This window comes from Propithecus coquereli, unplaced genomic scaffold (genome assembly GCF_000956105.1).
Source record: "Propithecus coquereli isolate 6110/MARCELLA unplaced genomic scaffold, Pcoq_1.0 Scaffold621, whole genome shotgun sequence".
Classification (NCBI taxonomy): domain Eukaryota; kingdom Metazoa; phylum Chordata; class Mammalia; order Primates; family Indriidae; genus Propithecus; species Propithecus coquereli.
Window position 1 is genome coordinate 691,178 of NW_012152186.1, and position 23,387 is coordinate 714,564.

At 64.7% G+C, this 23,387-nt stretch overlaps 4 protein-coding genes across 5 annotated transcripts; 2 read left to right on the forward strand and 2 right to left on the reverse strand.

Annotated features, from left to right (window-relative positions):
• The first annotated feature begins 136 nt into the window (after positions 1 to 136).
• Positions 137 to 1,647, forward strand: FAM173A (family with sequence similarity 173, member A). Its single transcript, XM_012659584.1, has 5 exons — positions 137 to 417; positions 593 to 697; positions 784 to 924; positions 1,141 to 1,191; positions 1,364 to 1,647. Exons 1-5 carry the CDS (start codon positions 256 to 258, stop codon positions 1,538 to 1,540), a joined length of 636 nt encoding a protein of 211 aa, XP_012515038.1. The 5' UTR covers positions 137 to 255; the 3' UTR covers positions 1,541 to 1,647.
• Positions 1,648 to 1,992: 345 nt separating this feature from the next.
• On the reverse strand, positions 1,993 to 5,471 carry CCDC78 (coiled-coil domain containing 78). Its single transcript, XM_012659572.1, has 10 exons — positions 5,412 to 5,471; positions 5,103 to 5,222; positions 4,941 to 5,027; positions 4,633 to 4,800; positions 4,304 to 4,392; positions 4,100 to 4,178; positions 3,863 to 3,988; positions 3,416 to 3,603; positions 2,169 to 2,235; positions 1,993 to 2,073 (listed from the first exon to the last, which is right to left on the reverse strand). The coding sequence occupies exons 1-10, from the start codon at positions 5,469 to 5,471 to the stop codon at positions 1,993 to 1,995; spliced, it is 1,065 nt and encodes a 354-aa protein (XP_012515026.1).
• Positions 5,472 to 6,188: 717 nt separating this feature from the next.
• HAGHL (hydroxyacylglutathione hydrolase-like) lies at positions 6,189 to 8,766 on the forward strand. Of its 2 annotated transcripts, XM_012659621.1 has the most exons (9): positions 6,189 to 6,323; positions 6,632 to 6,765; positions 7,119 to 7,183; positions 7,263 to 7,380; positions 7,462 to 7,570; positions 7,649 to 7,752; positions 7,884 to 7,985; positions 8,234 to 8,313; positions 8,575 to 8,766. In XM_012659621.1, exons 2-9 carry the CDS (start codon positions 6,661 to 6,663, stop codon positions 8,741 to 8,743), a joined length of 852 nt encoding a protein of 283 aa, XP_012515075.1. In that variant the 5' UTR covers positions 6,189 to 6,323; positions 6,632 to 6,660; the 3' UTR covers positions 8,744 to 8,766. The 2 variants fall into 2 exon arrangements, with proteins under 2 accessions (XP_012515075.1, XP_012515074.1); XM_012659620.1 differs by lacking the exon at positions 6,189 to 6,323 and having other exon boundaries at positions 6,410 to 6,765.
• Positions 8,767 to 9,688: 922 nt separating this feature from the next.
• NARFL (nuclear prelamin A recognition factor-like) lies at positions 9,689 to 18,025 on the reverse strand. The gene is made up of 11 exons (XM_012659619.1): positions 17,907 to 18,025; positions 16,559 to 16,654; positions 14,720 to 14,863; positions 14,249 to 14,381; positions 12,779 to 12,913; positions 12,323 to 12,441; positions 11,980 to 12,109; positions 11,134 to 11,206; positions 10,666 to 10,803; positions 10,105 to 10,262; positions 9,689 to 9,947 (listed from the first exon to the last, which is right to left on the reverse strand). Exons 1-11 carry the CDS (start codon positions 17,970 to 17,972, stop codon positions 9,709 to 9,711), a joined length of 1,431 nt encoding a protein of 476 aa, XP_012515073.1. The 5' UTR covers positions 17,973 to 18,025; the 3' UTR covers positions 9,689 to 9,708.
• Positions 18,026 to 23,387: the final 5,362 nt, after the last annotated feature.

The window sequence follows — 23,387 nt, forward strand, 5'->3', positions numbered from 1 at the left end:
CAGAGCCGGCCGGGGCCGCGGCTCACTCGGAACCTGCGGGAGGGGCCCGGGCCCGGGGCCGGGGCGGAACGGAATGCGCGACGGACCAGCCACTTCCGGCGTCTCGCCGCGGCCCCCGGAAGGCGCGGGGCAGGAGAGGGCACCGGGCAGGCGGGGACAGCGGGTCCTCGCTCCGGGGCCAGGGCGTGAGGGTCTCGGACCCGAGCGGGCGAGGGGCCCTGGGGCGGACGACCCTGAGCCGCGTGCCCCGCAGCCATGGAACCGGACGACCCGGCCGAGGCACTGACGGAGCTGCGCGAGCAGCGGCCGGGCGCGCTGGGGCTGCTGCAGCTGGCGGCGGGCTCGGGCCTGGCGGCCTACATGGTGTGGGCGCTGGTCCTGCAGCCCGGCTTCCGCCGCGTGCCGCTGCGGCTGCAGGTGCGGGGCGGGGAGGGGCGGGAGGGAGGCCGCCGCTCCACCTGGGGCAGGAAAGTCGGCTAAGAAAGGAGGCCCCCTCCCAGGAGATTCGGGACGACTCTAGGAGGGGCAGGCGTGGCCAGTGGACACCCCCAAGAGGAGACAGCCTTCCCTGCCCGCCCACCTCCTTGCCCAGGTGCCCTACATTGGCGCAAGCGCGCGGCAGGTGGAGCATGTGTTGTCGCTGCTGCGAGGCCGTCCTGGAAAAATGGTGGATCTGGGCTCCGGCGACGGCAGGATCGTAAGGCGCGCGTGTGCGTGTGTGTCTGTCTCTGTCTTCGCTGCCCCCTCCCACGGGGCCCGCCCCCACGCTCTTGGTGTCCACAGGTGCTGGCAGCCCACAAGTGTGGTCTCCGCCCGGCTGTGGGTTACGAGCTAAACCCGTGGCTGGTGGCGCTGGCGCGGCTGCACGCCTGGAAGGCCGGTTGTGCTGGCAGCGTCTGCTACCGCCGTGAGGACCTCTGGAAGGTAACCTGCGGAGTCCGGACCCCTGCAGACTCCACACCTGATTTCCATGCCGGGGTTTCCATGCTAGGGGTCTGGTTTGGCCATCCTGCTGGCACCCCAAGGGCCCCTGGACACTTGGGTGGGCTGGGACTCAGAAGCTGCAGTGAACCCAAGCCCACCAGACCTTTCCCCTGCTGGGGCCCCATTTCCTGCTGAGCTGACCCCTTCTCCCTGCAGGTGAGCCTGAGCGACTGCCACAACGTGTCTGTGTTCCTGGCCCCCAGCGTGGTAGGTCTGGGGTTTGCTGGCCCCACTGGGAAGTGCAGGCCACACCTCAGTGTGTTTGCTGCTGAGGCCTGGGGACCAGCCCAGGGTGGGTGCTAGGCCTGGACTGGCTGGGTACGGGCAGCTGTTTTCTGTCTGTCCCTGGTCCCCTCTACCCTGCTGCTCTCTCCCACAGCTCCCACAGCTGGAGGACAAGCTGCAGGCAGAATTGCCCCCAGGCGCCCGGGTGGTATCTGGACGTTTCCCCCTCCCCACCTGGCAGCCTGTGGCTGTGGTGGGTGAGGGCCTGGACCGAGTGTGGGCCTATGATGTCCGTGGTGGTGGGCTGGCTGGGAAGGCTGTCTCCTCTTAGGGGGTGCCCATCAAGGCTGCCCCAGGACCCAGTTCCACCTCGGTCCCCGGGGCCCCCGTTTCTCAGACTGGCTAACTCTTTAGATGCAATAAAAACTCCGTGGATTCCACCGTGACTTGTTTAGCAGAGGGCTGGGGGGAGGGCTCCACGCTGGCTGCACGGGAGGGTGCTCTGTGCTCCTGGGAAGACTGGCTAGTGGCTGCACGTCCGTGGATGTTGAGGCTTGGCTGGGGGTGTGGCCCCCACTTTCCAGGGGTCCCTTGTACCCACCAGCTTTCTCAGCCTCAGGATTTCCTGCTTGTACCTGCTCGGGGGGATCAGGCTTAAGTCACTTTCCTGGCCGTGGTTGGGTCTGCCTCTAGTGCCTGGGACAGCCGTCTTCCCACCCAGACCAGGACCCCCAGGTCACACCCAGCTCACCTTCCCAAGAGCCTACCTGCCCAGGTGCTGGTCTACGTACTCTTGTAGCTCAGAAAGTTGCTCTTCAGCAGCTGTGGCCCGGACCAGCAGCTGTGCCCGCTCCTGTTCCAGCTCTGCCTGGCAGGGGGCAGGGGGCAAGGGGTGTGTAAGTCACGAGCGAGGGCATAGTGTGAGGAGGGGCCCTGACCAGGCCCTGCCCACTCACTACCTGGGTGCCGTGGCAGAAGTTTTGGAGCTTCTCGTGGATCCGGGCCCAGGATGTAGTGTCCAGGCCCCTGTGAAGGGAGCAGGAGAAGGAGGGATGGCTTCGAGCACTGGCATGTCAGTGTGGGAGCTGACCAGTGAGCCTGCTTGAGTCAGGGTTCCCAGAGCTTCCAGGTGGTACCTGCTCGGAGTGAGTTGGGACACTGTGGGCCCACCCTGCCACTATGACCCATGCCCAGGTCTCGAAGCCATTGGTGCATGGGGGGTGGGGCAGCCCAGGCCCAGAGGGCCCATGGACTGCTTGGAGGGCTAAGCCACAGGCCAGCTCAGATAGGGATCCCAGTGCCAGTAGGGGTGATAACCCCTCAGGGTGTTTGTCTTGCCAAATGCTGGGAGCTACTCCTCTGGGAGCTGGGCCTATGGTACACTTGGGAAGATGGAGGCCCAGAGGCCAGGGCCAGCCAGGTTGCCAGGCAACTGCTCCTACCCAGTCTTCATCCCTGGGTGTTCAGGTCTGAGCAGAAGCGTTCCTCCCATTCGAGGGCAGCCCCACTCCCGGCAGACCCCCTCCACCCACCAGGCACTGGCATGGCAGCCATTTCACTTTTCTGCAATTATTGGTGTCCCCCAAGCCAAATGAGAGACCTGAGGCCAGGCCAGGCCATTGTGTTCACTGCTGTGACCAGAGCCCCGCCCCGCAGCCACAGTTGGTGGAAGAAATGAAATGCATGGAGCCGCAGTGTTCTGCTCTCTGCCTGCCCCCTCAGGCACTCACTGGTGCCGACGGCCCCCCTAGGAGGTCTCACCAGGTCCCTTTTGTGGGGGCAAAAGTGGCATCCCACGCCTGCTGTGCTGTACAGTTTGTGGTAGGGATTCCTCGGTTGGCTGAACAGGGCAGGTCAATTAGAGGCCCTGGGCTGGGGCTTTGCCAACCCTGGGACAGGCCTGGGGTGAGTTCTGGGGCTCTGTGCACACCCCAGGCCAGTGTGGGGCAGCAGGGAGGGGGCACCTGGGCCTGGAGCTTCTAGAGGTTCATATCCGGCCTCACCTGACCCTCCCACATGTGGCTGAGCTTGCTGACTAGGAGCAGTGGCTCCAGACCCGAGGTGGTTGCATCAAAGGTAGCCTTGGGTGTCCTGGGTGGCCCGTTAGGGTTCACCTGTGTGGGCCTGCTCCTGTTGCCCACTAAGCCACACTCCGGGTCACGTAGGGCCACTCCCCCCCAGGTGTCCATTTCAAGGCAGGGCCCACCTGTGGGTGGCCAGCACTTCCTCATGCCTGTGGCTCAGATCTGCCAGGCGCTTGCGGTAGGCGCGAGCAGCCCGGGCCAGCTGTTGCTCACGGCAGCGGTGCGCTGCCCGAATGTTCTCCAGGGTGGCCTCCAGGAATGTCCGAAGGGCTGCAGCTGCAGGTGCCTGGCCCGCACCGTTGGCGTACTCCTGGAGGAGAGGCGGGGCGGGGGCAGTGCTGGGGCGGGGCTAGGGTTGGGGGCCGGGTCTGGGCAGGGCGGGGCCGTGGCGGGGGCGGGGCTGGGATGGGATTTTGGGCAGGGCGGGGCTTGGTTGGCCCCACCTCCATCCCTTCCAAACCCGTGCCCTCGCCCCCTCCGCAGGCCCACAGGGTCTCCTCAAAGTTGTCCAGCACACCCAGGCCAGGCTTGGGCTCCTGAGGACTCAGCGGCCTCCACCCAGCGCTCACCACCACCTCCCGGGCACAGCACTGCAGCCGGAAGGCGTACTCCTCGATCAGCTTTCTGAGCTGCAGCTGCAGCTGGGAATTCTCTGCCTCGGCCTGGCGGAGCTGGCCCTGGCAGGTGGACAGCACCTGGGGCAGAGACCGCCCTCAACCTGTGTTCTGAGGAGTGGACCTTACTGAGCTTGTAGGGCCCCTGTGTGCCACGTGCCAGATTGGGAAGCAGGTAGGGTAGGGCCTCACCACTGCTTGTGCGGCCAGTCGCTGCCCAGCTGCCCTGGCCGCCTCTTGGGCTCCCTGCAGCTGCCGGCTCAGGGCTGCCCTGCGGACACGGTGTGCGGCTCAGTCGGGCCCACAGGGAAGGATTCCCTCCGCCCCTTGGCAACAGCTGCTCCAAGCACTGTACCCGGCTGGGCCCTCCCTGTCACAGGTGAGGTGGCCACTCACACTCGTGTCTCCAGCGCCTGCTGTTGGGCCTTGTGACGCTCCAGCGCCCATTCCACTGCTCCCTGTAGCCGCTCCTGGCCCCCTGGCAGCTGTGGACACACGAGGGCTGGCTGGATGAGACCCCAAGCTCCAGGTCCCCCACCCTGGGCTAGGGGCTACATGCTCACACTCTTCCCCAGCTTCTGCTACTCATCCTCTGGGGTCAGAAGAGAGGGAAGGGAGGGCTGAGGGTGGAGGAGCTAGTCCCAGCCTCACAGTGCCTTCTGCTGAAGTTGTCACCTGGCTCCACCCAGCCCACCCAGCCCCGCCCTCCATGTGCTCATGGTGACCTGGAGCCTGCGGTGGCCGGGGCGTCCGGGGCCCTGGGGTTTGCACCTGGGCTCCTGGGCTGGTGCTTGGCGGTGTTCTAGGTCAGCCTCTGCTGGGGCTGCACGTGCCTGGCTGGCGCCATCTCTGTGCAGCTCCAGCTCTAGCACCCGGCCCTCCAGCCGAAGGACCTGCGGGACAACCAGCTCGAGCAGGTGCACCTGTGGGCCAGCCCACGTGGGACAGGCTGAAGCCCACTCTCATGCAAAGCACCTGTCCTGGCCACGCACCTCCGCCCCTCATGCACTGAGGTGGCCACGTGACTGCTCACCTCACTCTTTAGCTGGAAGAGTTCAGCCTCGTGCTGCTCTCGCAGGCGATGGGTCGTGATCTGAACGTCAACCAGCTCCTTCGAGATCTGTGGGTGGCCACGGCAAGAGGTGACGTCTGTGGGCGCCTCCCGCCCACCAGCACACTGGGACCCCACACCCACCTGCAGCCGCTGCTCCTCACTCAGCTCTAGGTCTGACAGAAGCTCCCTCTCAAGACTGGTGGCCCATGCCGGGGGACCCCTAGGAACTCCTCGCAGCCAGTCCTCGGCTCGCGGCACAACCTGGGGACGCCCCAGGTGGGTCCCAGGCCTGGGCTGTGACCCCACTGCCATGGAGTCACCAGCCCTCCCCCAGCCTGGCCGACCTGGGCAGCCCCTCCCCTGGCCAGGATCAGACCCCAGATGCAGGGGCCTGCACCCCTCCTGGCCCCTGACTCCATGGCAGGAGCAGCAGCAGCCTGGAGGACTCACGTTCTCAGCGGGCCACCGTGGAGGCCCTGGCCTGGGGCCTGTGGCTGCCGCATGCTCCATAGGCAAAAGGAATTCTGGCCAGCTCCAAGCGCAGTGCTGCCCGAATCCCAACCTGGGCTGGTGGCTGTTGCCGCGACAAGCCTGGGTGGCTTGCGTTGCCAAGGCCTCTGTGGGTCCCAGGAGACTCCCAGGGCCCCGCCCACATGGGCAGGTCAGTGGAGGTGGGGGGAGCTCTCAGCTCCTTCCCTCTATGGCGACCTATCCTTTCTGTGTCCCCGTCTCCTCATCTGGGAAACGCAGCGAGCACCCCCTGCGCTTATCCCGGCGCAGATGGAACCAAGGGTGCGTGACAGCGCCCAGCGCCCCACCTGGTGGGGTGGGACGGCACGAGCGGAATGGAGCTGCCGCTGCGGTGACTGTTGTCCTTACGCACGGAGCCCTGCCCTACCATGGGGATTCGCACACTTATTAGACACCTTCTATGTACTTCCTGGCGCTGGCTGAGCCCCGGGACCGGCAGGTGAACAAATTGGACAGATCTCCCCACCCCCAGCCTGAGAAAGGCGGGTGCAGCGTCCCCACGAAGGGACGGGGGACGCAGGGGACGACTCGGTCAGCCCGGGCGCCAGGAGGGCTTCCCGGAGGAGGTGCCCCAGCGCCGGGCGCGGCGGCGTCGGACGTGCGCGCGGCGCCCCACCGGGCACGCGCACTCCCTCGGCGCACGCGCGCTCCCTCGGCCGCGCGTCGGGTCCAGCTGCGCACAGGTTCCGGTCGGGCGGGGCGGGGCGCGTCCGCGGGCGGGGGCCGTTGGCGGCGGCCGGGCAGACGCCGCGCTCCGAGCAGGCCCGTGAGCGGCGGCGCGAGGCCCGCCTCCGCCTGTCCGTCCTCCAGGCCTTGGGCGCAGCCGTGCGGGTGAGGGGGCGGCGGGGCACCCGGGCGGTCCGGGTCGGGCCGGGCTGCGGCGGGGCAGGTCCCGGGGAAGGCGTGGCCCGCGGGGCTGGGGGCGGGGCCGGACGGCGGGCGGGGCCGTAACCGGGGCCTGGAGCGTGGGTTCCACGCGAGCGCTCCGGGAAGCTCCTGGGGCGGGCAGCAGGGCTCCTTCTTTGGCCCCCAGTGTCAGTGGGGCCTGATCCCGCCTCGCGCAGCCCTTCTTGGGGTGTGGCGAGCGGAGCCCGCGCCCTGCAGAAGGGGTTCAGTAGGCTGGGGGGCCTCTTTTGGAGGAGGCGCGGGGTGGCTGAGTTCCGCGACCATGAAGGTCAAGGTCATCCCCGTGCTTGAGGACAACTACATGTACCTGGTCATCGAGGAGCGCACGCGGGAGGCAGTGGCCGTGGACGTGGCCGTGCCCAAGAGGGTGAGGGCACACCGTGGGCGGCAGGGAGACCACTGCAGGCCCAGGCAGCCTGTCCCCCTCCTAGAGGCTTCCCCGACCACCCGGCGGGTATTCCCTGATCTCTGGTCGGCAGTGGCGTTAGCGTTTCTTGGTTGTTGTGGGACTCCCCTGAGTTAGGGCCGCCTCTGCCCCGCTCTGGCGCCTAACTGCTCGGCACACGCTGGGCCATCGGTAACTGGATCTCTGCGCCCCGCACCGGCGCTGCCCTGGGTCCGGCCCGCCTGGGGAGCTGTGCACACCGGACCCAGCGCCCCAGTGGGGAGGGCCTGGCCCACCCAGATCGTCGGTGTCGTCGTAACTCCCGTCTCTTTCAGCTGCTGGAGGTCGTGGGCCGGGAGGGGGTGTCTCTGACCACCGTGCTGACCACCCACCACCACTGGTGAGCGCAGGCGGGGCGGGCCGAGGCGCGAGGACGGCGCTCCCGCCGACCCAGACGCGACTCCGCTTCCGCCCCGCAGGGACCACGCGCGGGGAAACGCGGAGCTGGCGCGGCTGCAGCCCGGGCTGGCGGTGATGGGCGCCGACGAGCGCATCTGCGCGCTGACGCGCAGGCTGGCGCACGGCGAGGAGCTGCGGGTGAGTGCGCGCCCCGGACGGGGCGGGGCGGGCGCCCGGGGCCCTCCCAGTCTCACAGGTCCGCCTGCCCCTCCGCCGCAGTTCGGGGCCATCCACGTGCGCTGCCTCCAGACGCCCGGCCACACCTCCGGCCACATGAGCTACTTCCTGTGGGAGGACGAATGCCCGGACCCACCGGCCCTGTTCTCGGGTACCTTCAGCCCAGAGCTCGCCCGCCCCACCTGCCTCCGCTCCGCCCCATTTTCTCTGACCCGCCCTCCTCCCCCAGGGGACGCGCTGTCGGTGGCCGGCTGCGGCTGGTGCCTGGAGGGCACCGCACTGCAGATGTACGCGAGTCTGGCTGAGACCCTGGGCACCCTGCCCCCGGAGACGGTGAGGGCCCCCCTGCTTGGCGTGCTGTGCGCTCTGCACCTGTCCTGCGCCAGGGGTGCAGAACCCGCTCGAGAGAGAACCATGTCCCCCACCTCTGCGCTCTGCACCCAGCGAATACCTTCTTCCTTCAGAAGGTGTTCTGCGGCCATGAGCACACGCTGAGCAACCTTGAGTTCGCACAGAAAGTGGAGCCCTGCAATGACCACGTGAGAGCCAAGCTGCGCTGGGCCAAGGTACGGCCACTCCTCTTCTTAGTGGGAGGGTGGAGGGTGGAGGGAACAGGTGTATTCTTCCTGGGGTTTGGATATCAGGACCCAGGAGGGGCACCACAGGGGAGTCAGCCATGCCTGGCTGCGAGTGACCAGATCTGGATCAGGCCTGGGGGGCACTGCCCTGCTGCAGCTACCTGGGTGACGAGAGCCAAGCTGCCTGGAGCTGTTAGACAGGGCTGGGTTGTGACAAGGGCCTGTGGTCATTCCAGAAGAGGGATGAGGACGACATGCCCACGGTACCATCCACTCTGGGCGAGGAGCTGCTCTACAACCCCTTCCTGAGGGTGGCGTGAGTGTGGCTGTTGTCCCGGGGGCCGTCCTGGGGTGGGGCCTGAGCTGCGCCTGCAGCCTGGGAGGCCCAGTACCCTGCCCTGCTCAGGGCCTCCTTGGCAGTCACTGAGATACTCAGAAGGTGTCTGAGGACGATTTATCGGGCCCAGTGTCCTGGGCCCTGAGAAAGCATGCATTAAGCGCCCTCCCCTCACCCCATCTTCCCTGGCACGGGCAGGCGAGCCCTGCAGCGATTCCCCACTGCACCCATCCCCCGCAGAGAGGAGCCGGTGCGCGAGTTCACGGGCAGGGCCGTCCCGGCCGAGGCCCTGGAGGTGCTGTGCAGGGAGCGGGCGCGCTTTGAGCGGGCAGCTGAGCCGCTGCAGCCACAGGCACGGGCTCTCCTCGCGCTGCAGTGGGGGCTCCTGGGTGCAGCCCCGCAGAAGTGAGCCGCGCATGGAGCCTCGTGGGGCCAGTGTCTGTGGCTACGTCCCTCCCGCGGCCTCCGGCTGACTGGACCCCTGAGAGGGCCACCTCAGACCTTCCTCCAAGGCCGTGCCCCAGCATGCAGGCGCTCCGACTCTGGCGCTTCCGGGGGTGGCCACGTGGGCCCCCCGTGGCCCGGGCGTCCAGGACGCAGCCTCATGGGTGCACCAGGCTTCTGAACTGTGAATAAAGCTTTGAGAGCCTTCCCGATGCGCGGCACCACGAAAGAGCTGCGTTCAGAGATGCGCGGTGTGTTTCAGGCGGGGCGCCTTTATTGGCGGTGGAGCTCCGTGGGAGACGGGCCTGGCGGGAACTAGCCAGGGGAAGAAGACTCAGCTGGGGAAGCCCGGCGCCAACTGACGCCTGCTGCTTGGAGAGCAGACCGGGCCCAGGAAACAGAAGCGCTTTCGCCCCAGGGGCTGCTGCTTCCTAACAGTGGACACCTGGTTTCGGGGGGACCGAGCACCCCTTCCTGCCAGGCAGGTCTGCCCTGTTTCCCGCCCTCTGCACTATAACTTTGGGGGTGACTCCAGCAGTCAGCTCTGCTCCCAGACAGACACTTTGGTCGCCACGAGCCGGAGGCGCAGGGGCCGTGTCGTGGGCCTTGGCCCTGGGCTGCTGCAAGAGGCTCCGTAACCTCACAGAACCTTTTGCCTCCTTGGTCTCCCTGCCACACTCGGGCAGAGCCAGCGGGGAGCCCCAGAGGAGCTGGGCCGGTGGTGGCAGTGACACTGTGGGCTCTGACTGCCATCCTGGGTGCAGCCAGCTTCCCCCTCCCAAGGGGTTCCAGCACATTCTGCAGCTCACTCCAAATGTGGCGGGAGGGCGCTGGGGCCTTGGAGCATGTGACCTTGCTGCCGGGCACCCGTGAGCCTTCCTGGGAGTCCCGGCTGGCTGCAGGTGGGCTCCGGCAGACCCCCACGGCCTCCTACCACCGGATGCTGAGGCCAGAGCTGGCCTTCTCCACGGCATGGTACTGCGTGTGCAGCAGGCGGCCGGCGCGCTCCGAGGCCTCGCCCTGCAGCCAGCGCCCGTACAGCTCCCGGACCCCAGGCGCGTCCTCAGGCGCCTCTATCCTGACCGCGCCGTACAGTCTCTCCACCTGCTGCAGAAGATCCCTGCCCAGCGTGTCCGGGGCCTTGAGCTGGCCTCCGCCATTCAGGCAGCCTGTGGCAGGGCGGGTAGGGGACGCCTGGCATCAGCACACACCCTCCCAGGCTTCCCGATCGCCCCGGTGCCCCGCTTCTGCCACCTCCCGCCTGGCGGACGCAGCCTGTAGCTCTGGTCCCGGCAGGGCCCCCGTGGTCCGTGCCCTGGGGACTACCTGCAGGGCAGGCCATGACCTCCACGTAGTGGTACGGGCAGCGCCCCCGCTTGAGTTTCTGCACCAGGCTCTGGATGTTGCGGAGGCCGTACGCGGCAGCGAAGCGCAGCAGCACCTGGCCCCCCTGCTCCAGGGTCACCTCCTGGAAGTCCTTGTTCCTGGGGGCACGGACCGGGCTTGTCACCCAGCACCTCGAGGAGAGGCCCAGACATCTGGTCCCCTCCCATCTTCACTCTCTCACCTCCAGTCCAGCAGGTGCTCTCGCCTGCCTCAGTCTCCCTGTCTGTAAGATGGGAATCCCTCCTTCCCAAGGGTGGCTATGAGCCCCAGCCCCCATCTAGGGACGTGGCGTCACACACAAACCCTGTGCCAGGCGCCCTGCCCGCCCTCGCCCGCGGTGCCCCCCACGACGGGCAGATCCGGACCCAGGGTGCGCAACCACAGCCCGACGCCACCCCCTACTCAGCCCACCCCAGCCAGAGGACCCAGGGCCGAAGCGGAGCCTAAGGAAACACTGGGGCCTGGTGGCCCCCTGCCCGGCACTCTGGCCCATCCACTGACCTCAGGGGCCTGTAGGTGACCTCAGCCACGTGGATCCCAAAGAGCTCTTGAGCCGCGTGCCGGAACACGTGCTCGAGGTAGCCACCCGAGCCTCCACCCCGGTGGCTGGTGGGCTCCTCCACAAACATGCCGCTGGGCCTGGGCAAGGAGGGCAGGGCCTCAGCACAGCGCAGGGCACGAAAGCATGGCTCGTCATGCCCCGGGATCTGCGGTGTGTCTGACACCGACGTCCTGCCACCACGTCCTGGTGAGCTCAGGCTTGCGCAGAGCTCTGATGACCGTCAGCAACTGCCCACTGGCCACCACGAATCCAGCCACTTCTGGGGACACCGGGATGGGCCATGGGGGGCAAGAGAGGAGAGGGAGGGCGGGGGAAGCCGCCCCTCCCCCACAGACAGCATTTGCAGCCACAACCAAGGTTCTCGGTGCCCGACGTACCGCCCTCCATGGCGCCAGGCGGCGACTTACAGGCTGTCCAGGGGCGCTGGCTCCAGTTCTGACAGCGAGATGCCTTCTTCTTCCAGCAACTTGAACACTTCCCCTGCGATGAGACGGAAGCCACAGCGCACTCTTTAGCTGGGACCTGGGTGCAAACACCACTGAGGAACATCCGAGTCCTCTGCTTCCCTGGCCGTCTGCAACCTGGCCCCAGGGCCCCCATGCCCACCCCTGGCATGTGATAGGAGGACGGACCAGCCACGGGGTGAGAAAGAGCCACTGCACTACAGAGGACCCTCGGGGGGCCGCCTCCTGCCCACCCAGGGGCAGCGCGACAGCGGGCCGGGGTCGCGTGTTCCTCCAGTGCCCGTCTGTCTAGCCTCCTGGGTGGCTTATTCTGTCTTTTTTTTTTTTTTTAAACACAGGGTCTCGCTCTACCCCCGAGGCTGGAGTGCAGTGGTGCGACCTTAGCTCACTGCCGCCGCCAACTCCCGGGCTCAAGCGATCCTCCCGCCTTGTCCTCCCCCGTAGCTGGACTGCAGATGCCACCACACCAGGTAATTTCCTGTCTTGTTAAGTATCTGGGAGGCTGTGAAGCTCCTCGCCTCGGGATTGGGGAGGCCAGCGTTAGCCAAGGGACCGGAGGGAGAATCTTCGCCCATCTCCCCTCAGACTCCTCTCAGGGCAAACGAGGAGGGACCAGGAGCCCCTCCAGCCGCAGGGCCCCGAGATGGGTCGGCTGCCGGTGGAGAGACCAGGAGGTGCACACGGGGAGCCCCGGGCCCCGGCCAGAGCCCACGTGGGCAGGACCCCGGCAGGCGCCATCTGTGCAGACCGGGGGCGGAGCGGGCTCAGGGCAGCGTGGTGTGCCCGCACCTGTCGTGAGGACGCAGTCCACGTCTCGCGTCTGGTACTCCTGGTTGAAAAAGTCGGGTCTGGATGCTTCCAGCTTCTTGTCATAGCAGGGCATCACCGTCACATGGTAGATCTGGTCGGGGGTCAGGTGCTATGTGGAGAAGCACAGAAACGGCTGTCACTCTCGAGCCCAGAACCAAAGTGGTTGGCAGCCAGCAAGGGAGGCGGGAGGTCACGGCACACGACGGCCGTGGATGCCACCGCCCAGCGGCCAGTACGTGACCGCGAGCCTCGCAGCGGGTGGCCTGCACGTGCACCTGTGGCCACTGCCCGACGGGTGCCCGGGGCGGCCCGACGCCATTACCTGCTGCTGGGCGAGGAAGTCCTTGACCAGGGCGCCCATGACCTGCTGCGGGGACCGGGCCGTGCTGATGTGGGGGATGATGAAGCTGCCGTGGGTCTTCTCAGCGTAGCAGATCCAGCCTGAGGTGACAAGGCCACGCGGGACTTGGCTCGGGGCAGGGCGGTCCGGGGTGGACCCACGTGCACAGGACAGCAGGATGGCGGTTGAGAACACTCCAGTTCTAGCCTGCCCGCCACAGGAGATCAGCCTGCCGGTCACCACCCTCTGGAGGACTGGAGCGACTGGAGGTGACTCCCGAGACCCCAGGGCAGCTCGTCCTCCAGAAGAGGCCACCTGTGCGGACGTTCCTCGCCCACGCTTCCCCCACCTGTCATTCCCGGAACCCGCCCTGAGCTGTCTGAGTCTTCAGTTCACTTGAACTGGAATCTCACACCGTCCGCAGGACCCTGAGCACACCTGGGCAGGCGGAGGCCAGCACGGGCAGGGCCTGCGTGGAGTCGGCCTGTCCTCGGAATCGCCGCACGAACTCTCGCTGGCTCTCGAGGAGGCTGAAGTTCCTGGAGAAGGCGGTGTCGAAGACGAAGTGCGCCCCTGGAAGGCAGGAGCCCACTTAACCCAGCCAGGACGCCCACACATGCGCCGTGGCCGGGACCAGCATCACGGCCTGGGGCCTGGGCTGGCCACGGCGGGGGCAGCACTGCTGCCCAGCCCCAAGAGCAGGGCTCGGCCTCCCAGTGGCAGCTCAGAGCCCCTGCTGCGTGTGGCACCTGCATCCTGCCCCCGAGCGTCAGCCCCAGTGGCGTGAGTCCTTGTGCTGTCCCGTAGCCTGGGCGTCCACCGTGAATACAAGTTCAGCTCCCACACCAGAGCAGGGCCCAGTCACGCTCCCTGTCTCCTCCCAGTTCCTCAGACACCTGCCCTGCACACTGTTCCCCGGTGACCCCCTAAGGGATGGTTGGATGCGGCCCACTGGGCTGGCTCGACGACACCCACAGCCCACACCCCACACGGACCGTGCGGCTACCCCGCAGGGCCCCCGGAACTCATGCCTGCTCGCTCCAAACCCACCAACCACAACTCCCCGTGGGAAACCTGCTTGGATAATGCCCTGAGCCCCAGCAGAGGTGCTGGCCCATGGTCCCCCTCTCTCTCCCGACTCCCCCCGGCCTCGCGTGATCCGTGGACGGGGGATGGTGCTCCCTGCCCGGGATCTGTAAGTTAACGTCTTCGAGCGCGTTGTCTGCTGTGGCGGTGCCAGGTTTCCGCCTCCCATCTGAGGAACCAGGGGCTGCCCCAGGCTGGGTTTTCCCCGGGATGCCGGGTCGGGCTCCCAGCACCGGATGGCGGTCAGGCAGGCACGCACCGCACCGGGCCAGGCAGAGCCACAGGACGTCTGCGTGAGGGACCTGGTCGCGGGTGGACACCGAGGCATGAGGCCGCCTGCAGGTGAGAGCCGTACCCTGCGGAAGGCGCACGGAGAACACCTGCGTGCAGCTCCCCTGCGTTTCCCGTCGGGGCGGGGCTGCCAGCCGCTCCGGCACTGGAACCCCAGTCTAGCTGGGGGCTCTCCAGACACCCACATCCCTCCCCAGTGCAGCTCCCAGCCAACCAAAACCGACCTGACCCAGAACCCAACAAGGACCTGGAAAATGTGCTTTAACGACACTGGCTCAAAAACGGTGTGAGCCGGGGGTGAATCCTGGACTCGGAGAAAGTGCAAGGTCGGACTTTGGATGGGTTTTTTCTCGAGAGGCACAAACGCCAAACCGAAACTTCGGCTGCGTCAGGTGCAGAGTCAAGACTTTCTATGGCGTTTAGACTCAGGGCCGAGCGATGAGCCGCAGCCTCGGAGGCTGGAAGTGTCCCCACACGCTCAGACGTCCCCTTGTTTTGAGCTACAGCCTTCACCCCTGGGGCCTGGCCTACCTATTTTTTTAAAGAAGGAGGTTAATTTCCTGGCGGTGTCAGTAGGATTCAGCTGGAGCCGCGCAGCCAGGGACGCTCTGGACTGTGGCGAGACGGATACGACAATCAGCTTCTGCTGACCGGGGGCCGCCATCTGCAAGGCAATGCGGACACTGCTTACTCCGCAGGCTCCATGCAGTCCCCAGGGGCCAAGGCGGCCAGATGCCGTCGGTTCTGCAGTGCGCTAGCTCCGTCAAGGCGTGTCATTGTGACCTACGCTTAGGACCCAGAGTTTAGGGCCTGACACTTTCAATGTTGGATACTACTGGCAAATAATTCACCAACAGCCCATCAGCAAGATCTGAAACACAGAAGTCACTTGAAGACAGGATTAGCAGCTTCAGGACATGAGCTGCCCGGGACGAATAAGCTGTAGACTGCTGGGCTTGATCTCAGGTTAAAGCGGAGTCTCGGAGGCCACCCACCCCTCACCTTGTTAGCGTCCAGTGCCTTTCGAAGCTCCTCGTGGCTCTGCTGAGTGATAAGCACGGTCTCTGCCGAGGTGACGCAGCCGCTGCACGCCAGGCAGTCATTCAGCGAGACCTTGGCCTTCTCCAGCCTCCGGGTCCCACCATCCTGGAAATACAAGAACCCGGTGCACAGAGGGCCCCACTGCGCGAGGACAGGGCGCCTTCAGGATGGAGGGGTCCACGGGAAGCTCTTGTTCTCTTGCTCATAACAGCACTGACAGCTGACAGGGCAGCAGGCTGGGTTTATGTGCCACTCAGTGTTTTAAAAATTAAACATTTATTACAAAAATGCTTATATACATTCTAGATTTCCACATTGCCATCGAATTCTACTTTTGGGCACAAAAACCACATGAACGAGGCTCGAGGCTGTCAATCAGCACGGGTCCTGGGGGCTGCTGGTCCCAGGCTGCACTTACAGGGCTGTGGACGGGACGGGGCCAAAGGCAAGGCTCTGGATGGCAGAGGAGGGGGGAAGCCAATGGTGGATGAAGGAAGAAAGGACAGAGGGACACAGGAGACGAGAGGCAAGAAGAGGGCAGAAATGTGGAGCCTGGCCCAGGGTGTAGAGGCCAAAACGGGCAGCAACGGTCCTCGGACTCGGCCAAACAGATGCAGGACCACGGTGCTGGAGGTGGGGCCAGCATGGCCCTCAGTGGTTTTTCTTAGATGCAAAACAATCCCAGCGTGAGCCCCTGGCAAACACAGGGATGGTTTGGAGCGGGGCCGGGAGAGCTGCGGGGCCTAGAATGTGATCAGGGAGCAAGACACCCCCCCCCAGCCTAGCTCCCAGCTGGGCCTGTGCATTGCACCAAAGCCTCACTTTGAGCTCAGCCCATGTTTTTACACTTGGAGCTGCCTGAAAGCCCAGAGGCACCGGCTGCAGTTCTGTGCCAAGCCCGAGGCTGACGAGCTCCTCGAAGCAACTGCTGCTGCTCTGGATGGCTGGATAGCGGGACCCACCAGCTTCCCCGGGTCCCTTCATTCATGGGACCCCTCACGAGAGCCAGGTGCTCCCAACTGCACCAGGCTCCAAAGCGTGCTGTCGGGTCACACTCCTGGACAGAGCCAACAGCCAGCTCTGTTCTGCAACCATTCGATCCTGCTGTTTGTCCTTCACAGAGACCTGCATGACCCCCGCACCAGGAGCCACCTGCAGTTCCTCCCTCCTCAGGAAAGGTCCCCAGCCCAGCCTCCTGGTGTGAGCCGGGCATCGGGACTGGGATGATGTTCTTTAGAGTCCAAATGGCAGACTGTTGGTGGTGAATTTTAACCCTGTTTCATCGGGATCTCTTTTTAAAATTTTTATTTATTTTTGGAGTCTCGCTCTGTCACCCCGCTGGAGTGCCGTGGCGTCATCATAGCTCACTGCAGCCTCCAACTCCTAGACTCAAGCGATCCTCCCGCCTCAGCCTCCCAGAGTGCTAGGATTACAGCTGTGCGCCACGGCGCCCGGCCTCATCGGGATCTCATCATCACTTAGAGGAAATAGATGTTATCTAAGGTGAAGTCTGAACTGGAAAACCTTACACAAATAGAAGCAGACAGGATCCACAATCCTGCAGAAGAGCCCCCTTCGCAGAACACATCAAGCCTGCTGTTCAGCCTGGCTGCCTCCCATTCCCGCTCCCCAGGCACCCTGAGCCCCGGCCCCCCTGGTGGTAGGTGAATCGGACCACCGAGAAAGGACTGGTGAGATGTGGAAAGCCTCAGGGTCACTGCCTTCATGAGTGGACGAAGTAGAGAAAGCGTGTTTCCGACCAGCCGAGGCAGGGGCTGTGGCGGAGCCCATGGGCCTTACTTGGGTAACCTGGAAGTAACTCCCGTCATCTTCGATGTGGATCTTGGCTACGCCACTTCCTGGCCTCTTATCCACCTTCACGGGCTTGATGCAGTCCTACACCAGGAAGAAACCCAAACCAGAGCCTGTCAGTGGGCAGAGGTTCCCATGGAAGCGGGCCTTCAAGGAAGGCAGTCTGGCTGCGCAACGGCCAGCCGCGTGGCACAGAGGTACTGCCACGAGCGACGCACTCGGAGACGGAGGCTGGTCCCACTGTCTCCTGCCACAGAAGCAGTGACACCAGCTCCGGCTGCTTAGCCCGCTCTCGAACTGGGCACAGGTTTCTAACATTCTGCTGCCACTGAAGGCCACTTACTGTACAGGTCTCAGTTAGCATGAAGGCCAGTGCTAACAGTGCCTGCAAACCACACATCTGCAGAGACACCGCCAACCCTGACCTTCATCCTAAGCATAAACAGGAGGAGTGACCAGAGTGTTACACTGGCTACTAAGAGGAACCCAAGGGCCTGGCAGGAATGCTTTGCTTGGAAAAGACTGGATGGAGGTCACCTCCCTGCGAAGTGCCCGGAAAAACGTTCATTTCTCTCCCAGTCTCCTTAAGTTCTCTCTCTAGACCACTGCCTTCCCTAAACGACCAGCTCCAGAAAGCCCTGGCAGGAGGCCTGCCCCAGCTTATCCCTGCAGAGCAGCCCCACTCTCCTCTCCTTAACTCTGGGCCTTCCAGCTCCGGCGTGCAGGGCTGTTGCCCTTGATAGGCGCACCCAGGCGACACCAGCCTGCTTTGCAATGCAGTGGGGCTGTCTGGTCCCGGGGCGGCGCCAAGCACTGTGTTTACTGAGCAGTTACTGCCCTGCTTCCTTCCAGCCACCATCCCACCTGCTCTCAAGGCCGAGCTGGGGTCACCGCGTCCCTGTTTATGCAGACGAAGAAACCGTAGCTCAGAGAGGGGCCTGAGGCCTGGCAGAGGCGGAGAGGCCAGCGCCAGTCCTGTCCCCGGGTTCTGCTCGCCCCCGCTAGGTGGGCGGCGCGAGCCTGCGACCCCGGAATCCTCCCAGGCGGCCGCCTGAACACCCCGGGGCACGGTGAGCGGGTCGGCGGCACAGCCCTCCCTGGCCTCAGTTTCCCTGTTGGTAAGAAACGGGCCAGAGCGCCTCAGGCCCCGGGCGGGGGTCGCTGGTGGCCTCGAGGGCATCGGCCGGAGACCGGGATTGGCATTTCATTTCTCAGGGAAACAAACAGAGGCGGGGAGGGGTTTCCCAGCACGCGAGGGGCGGACCAAGCGCAGCCTCGCTCGGCCCACTCCGGGCCGCTCCCCGCGCACGGCCTCCCGCCCACCCGGGCGGCCCACCTGAGACGGCCCGATGAAATCATCCAGGTCCGTCAGCTGCAGCGCCCCGCTGAAGGGCGACGCCATGACTGCCACGCTGCCGGCGGGCGCCGCGCGCAGGTGTCGCCAAACGGCGCGAAACGGACAACTAGTTCCGCCACGCTGCCGGAAAGCGTCCCACGGGGGCGCATGCGCACCTCACCTCCAGCCAGGCGCCCGCGGAGTGGGCGCCCTCTGCCGGCGGGCTCGGTGCAGCGGCTCTCGGGCCGGTCTCGCGCACACACGGGCCAAGCCGCGCGCTGCACCTGCCGCCCGCACCTGCCGCGGGCCCCCGCGCCGGGGTGGAGCGCGGCGCCGGGACAACGAGTGGCGCAGCTCTGGCGCCAGTCTCTGCGCCTTCACAGAGAAGCGGAGGGTCCTCGCTCGTTCTTTTAGCCGCCCAGACTTTACCTGACGACAGGTGCGGGCCTGGGGCCGCGCTTTGCTTTACTTTGCTCGTCCAAGAACGGCGCCTGACGCACAGTAGGCGCTCAGTTCTCTCGAAGCAGTTCAGGCAGCGGAGAAAGTGAAAAGGTTAGGGCCAGGGAGTGGGGCCTGGGGGTTCGGGGCAACCCGGGGAAGCCCTGCCCAGGGCATGCCAGACCCCTTCTCTGCTATTTTGGAGACGAGCCTGAAAAAACTCCATTTCCCTGGGAGATTTTATAACCTGGAACAGGTCCGCTGCGAGTCTGACTCAGTTTCTAAACCCTTGTAAATTCTATGTCTAGTGACACACTGAATGACCAGGTTTTTTTGGGGACTTTCCAGAAAACTCCAGGCATCAAGCCTGATGTATTTCCAGCTGCCACAGACTCAGCCCCGGACTATTGGTGGTGAGCTCACGTTTCTGAGTCCCCGGCCTGCACTCCTGCTCTCCGGAAGGTTCTGGTAGAACCCCCTTTCTGGGCCCTGATTCCGCCAGCTTGCTCCCACCTGACTCTGCCTGGTGACTCCCGCACCTACCTGCAGGGTTTGCCGCCAGGCCCAGGAACCCAAGGCCCACTGGCTGGCGCACACTCCCTGCGCACCTGCAGCCGCCCCTCTCGTCCCACAGGGCTTTCTTCCTCAGCGCTGGGAGCTTCCCCAGCACCTGGGCCAGGTGGGCTTCCAGGTCCCACCCGTCCCTCCCGCCTAGCAATACCTGACCAAGCTCCAAGGTGAGATGCCTGAAATCTGAGGAATCCCACTAATCATTAGGGATAGGTGAAACACGAAGTGGACTTAGTTTCACGGAAATGCCGTGGAGTAGGTTTACAAACGTGAGAGTGAAGAGCGCTGTTGTGGTTGGGGGCAGGGGCGGGAGAGCGTTTATTGAGGGGGCTCTGGCTGGGCCTGGAGGCAGAGGATGGTCTCCGTTGGGGGTGGGGCGGGGAGGGTTCTCCCAGTGCTGTGGGGTTTACCGTGTGGATACTGGGGCAGGTTTCAGTCTTTCTTCCCTCCAAACCCAAGTTTACGAGAGCAAACACAGGTGGAGCCAGGTGGGGGCTCGTCAGAAGCTGGGGACAGTCCGTGTCCATCAGCAGACGGCGGATAAACTGACGGGGTCTGTCCACGCAGCGGAGCAGCACTCAGCCAGGAAATGGAACGGCGTGCAGACCGCGCTAGGACGGAGACGGGCCTGGAAGACATGCTGCTCGGTTACAAACCGTGTGATTCCACCTGCGGGAAATGTCTGGAGGAGGCAAGTCCGTACAGACGAGAGTATTACAGAGGTTACCAGGGGCTGGGGGGAGGGCACTTCTGACGGGGCTGATGAAAACCTTTTGGAAATAGATGTTGCACAGCATTGTGAGTGTAATTAACTCTCTGAATTGGATACTTAAAAATGGTTACAATGGGCCGGGCGCGGTGGCTCACGCCTGTAATCCTAGCACTGTGGGAGGCCGAGGCGGGCGGATTGTTTGAGCTCAGGAGTTCGAAACCAGCCTGAGCAAGAGCAAGACCCCGTCTCTACTAAAATTAGAAAGAAATTAATTGGACAACTAAAAATATATACAAAAAATTAGCCGGGCATGGTGGCGCATGCCTGTAGTCCCAGCTACTCGGGAGGCTGAGGCAGGAGGATCGCTTGAGCCCAGGAGTTTGAGGTTGCTGTGAGCTAGGCTGACGCCACGGCACTCTAGCCCAGGCAACAGAGTGAGACTCTGTCTCAAAAAAAAAAAAAAAAAATGGTTACAATGGCAGTTTTGTTATATATATATTTTACCACAGTTATAAAAACTAATAATGAAATATAGCAAAACCCATCGAATGGTACACTGTAAATGGGCGGGTTGGATGGTGTGTGGATTTATACGTCAATAGCACTTTGACAAGAAAAGGCAGAGGAGCCAGGCGTGGTGGTGCCCGTAGTCCCAGCCACCCAGGGGCGAGGCCGGAGCATGGATTGAGCCCAGGAGTTTGAGTCCAACCCAGACCGCGCAGCGAGACCCCATCTTGAAATAAATAAGTAAACAAGTAGAAGGGCAAGATGGGGCCAGAAGCCTGTGGCTCAGCTGCCCCGACGTGGCCCTGACGTGGCCCTGACGTGGCCCTGCAGTAGCAGACACCAGGCTTCCTCCCTGCAGGGCACCTGGGTGACCAACAGAGCCCGTTTCTGGTTCAGAAAATAGTGACCGGGGTGTCCGATCTCTCTCCCTGTCTCTCTCACACGCGCGCACACACATGCACGCACGCACGCACGCACGCTTGCAGCCACACAGGCGTGTGCACACACGATATTGCTGGAGCAGGTTCCTCCTGCTGCTCTGGGAGGAGCCAGGGGTGAGGCCGTTCAGCCCCTGGGGGGTGTCTTTCATTAACCGTCGGCCTTTCCCTGGAGATCCTTGGCGCTTGTGCCAACATCACGCCTGTGTTGTCCCTGCCCTCGTGTTTTGCCAACTGTTTCATCATCATCATTAGCGAGTATTTACCGTGCGCTTCCTGTGTGTGGGTCCCTCAGCCAGACCCTGGGAATCCAGGGAGGGGAAGGGAGGACCCCAGGGCCGGCTGAGGTTGCAGGCCGTGGACCTTGCGGTTGCCGTGGTGCTGTGGCCGCGTGTGGGCACTGCTTTCCCAGGCTGGGATGGGACCCGGGCCAGGCCTCTGCTCTGGGGGTGCCCACGGGGCCGCCCTTTGCCCACAGCCGCCAGCTGGTCGCTGGGCGGGAGGAAGTGCACCAACATCCTCTTGTGCATGGGTGTCCCCGGAGGCGTGTATCTCTGCCTAGTCCCCTCCCGAGGCTGGTGTTGGAGTCTAACCCTCTGGAGGGAGCTACCCTGTCTGTTTCCTGAGGCTGCAGTAAGAGATGGCCACAAACTATGGGGCTTAAAACAGCAGAAATGGATCCTCTCGCGGGCCTGGCGGCCAGTCTGAGACCAGCTCCAAGACCCTGTGGCTCTGGGGAGGGGCTTTGCCTCCTGCAGCTGCGGTGGCTCCAGGCCTCTCTGCAGTCTGTGCCTCTGTCTTCACAAGGCCGTCTCCCCTCTGGGTTTGCGTCCCCTCTCTTATGAGGACACTGGTCATTGGCTTCAGGGCCCCCAGAAATGGGAGAGGGGAAATGCGGTTGCCGGGGTGCCCCTAGAGGCCGGGCTGTGGGAGAGGACGCTGTGGCCGCGGCCCACGTGGTCTTCAAGGCCCAGAGGACACGTGGAGGTCTGGTGGCCCCGTGGTGCACAGAGCCCATGGGGAGTGCCCACTCCAGCACCGCGTCACTCGCCGGGAGCAGCCCCCTGCCCATCATAGCGCCAGGTGTTAAGTTTGGGGGCCCAGGAGCTGCCTGGCAGGTGGGCGTGGGGGCAGGAGTGGGGCATTGGACCCGAGGGCGCCCCCTGTTGGTCACGGAGGTGTAAGGGCACCCAGGCTGGGCGACGTCCAGGTACCGGTACCCCAGGCAGGTGCAGAGATGCCCTGTGCCCTGGGGGTAGCTCTCGCCTTCCGAACCCACCCGCTCTTCGTAAGCTGGGCACTGTTTCGTGTCGGCCGGTGGCCACCAAGGGGCCTCCTTCCGAAGGAAGGGGCTGGGGAAATCAGCCCAGACCCCTAACGGTTGCAGGGTGCCCCCCTGTCTGGGTGGACGGATGTGGGGGCACGACGTCCACGCCAGTCCCCTCCGAGTCCTCCCAGGCCCCGTGCCCCGGGCCCGGAGGGGGTGGGGGGAAGGCCTGGCCGGCAGGCCTGAGCTCCAGGTGGGCTCTGCCACGGCGAGTCTGCCGTGAGGGTGGGCCTGCGCGGCCTCGCCGTCTCAAACCTGTGAGAGAAAGCCGCCTTTCTGCGAGAAAACACTCAGGTGGCCGCTTCCCCCTGCGGTCGGACCTGGACCCCCCCCAGCTGGCGCACCGGGCCCTTCGTGAAGCAAGGCTCCCGTCTCCATCGGCCAAGCAGACACTTTTTATTTGTTGAAGGGAATTACTGGTGCAATAGCGCATCATTAGCGGCATAATCAACGCTCGATGTCTTCCCTCTGGGCCGCCACAGCTTGTCAACAGGTGGAATCCCGGCAACAGCCCCGGGAGGCCCGGCCCAGGGTGCAATTAGCAGCTAATGAGGAGACCTGCCGTGACCCGCTCCCGCAAGACAGCACCAGCGTGGGGGCACCGGCGTGGCAGGGGCAGAGCCAGCCACTGGCCTCGAGGGCCATCCTGTTTGCCGCCCAGGGGGCGGGCAGAACTCAGAGCTGGTCGCCAAGCAAGGTGGGCTCTTGGCACTGGGTTGTGATGTTGGAGCAGGCAAGGGGAGGGCAAGGGACACCTCAAGGGGACACCTGGCCCCTTGAGGCCACATCTCAGCAGTCCCCGAGCTGGGGGGACCGTGGGGGCAGCAGACAGGGTCGGAGGAGAAGCCCTATCAGTGTCCCTACCTTTGCTGACCGGGGTTGGAGGGAGAGCCAGGGAGGGCCCTGGGCAGAGCAGCTTCCAGCCTGGCCAGGGGCCGCTGCGCTGCGGGCAGGAGGCCAAACCTCTGGGCCTGGGGAGGACGGCCGGGCAACGTGTGACCACAGCCTTCTCCCGCCGGCCCCTTGCATGACCCAGGGAGGGCCAGTTTGCAGCCCACGTGTTACGGCATCAGCGGCCAGGCTCACTGTCTGGCCCTGGCTGCCAGGCTTCGAGCAGCCTCAGACAGGGACTCCTGCTTTGGCGCCGACCCCTCCTGGTGCTGGGCTCCTCCTGGACTTGTCCTGGCCGTGGGCTCGGCTTCCTGCAGGGCCGGCTCGTCCCACCCTGGCTCGGGGAGCACCCTGCTCCTCCCTCGGTCCCCTTCCACCCCCTCGCCCACCCTGGTGGCCCCCGGGAGGGGAGGGTTGAGAGCTGGGCTCCAGCAACCCGTCCCACCCTCTCAGGACGGGGCCTTCACCTCCAGAGGCCACACCCAGACAGCCCCGCCACCCTAGAACCTTCCGCCGCCAGGCCCTGCCAGGACGGCTGCTGGCGGGGGGACTCGGGGCCTCAGGCCACTCATGCACGTGGATTGTTGGGTCCTGCAGGG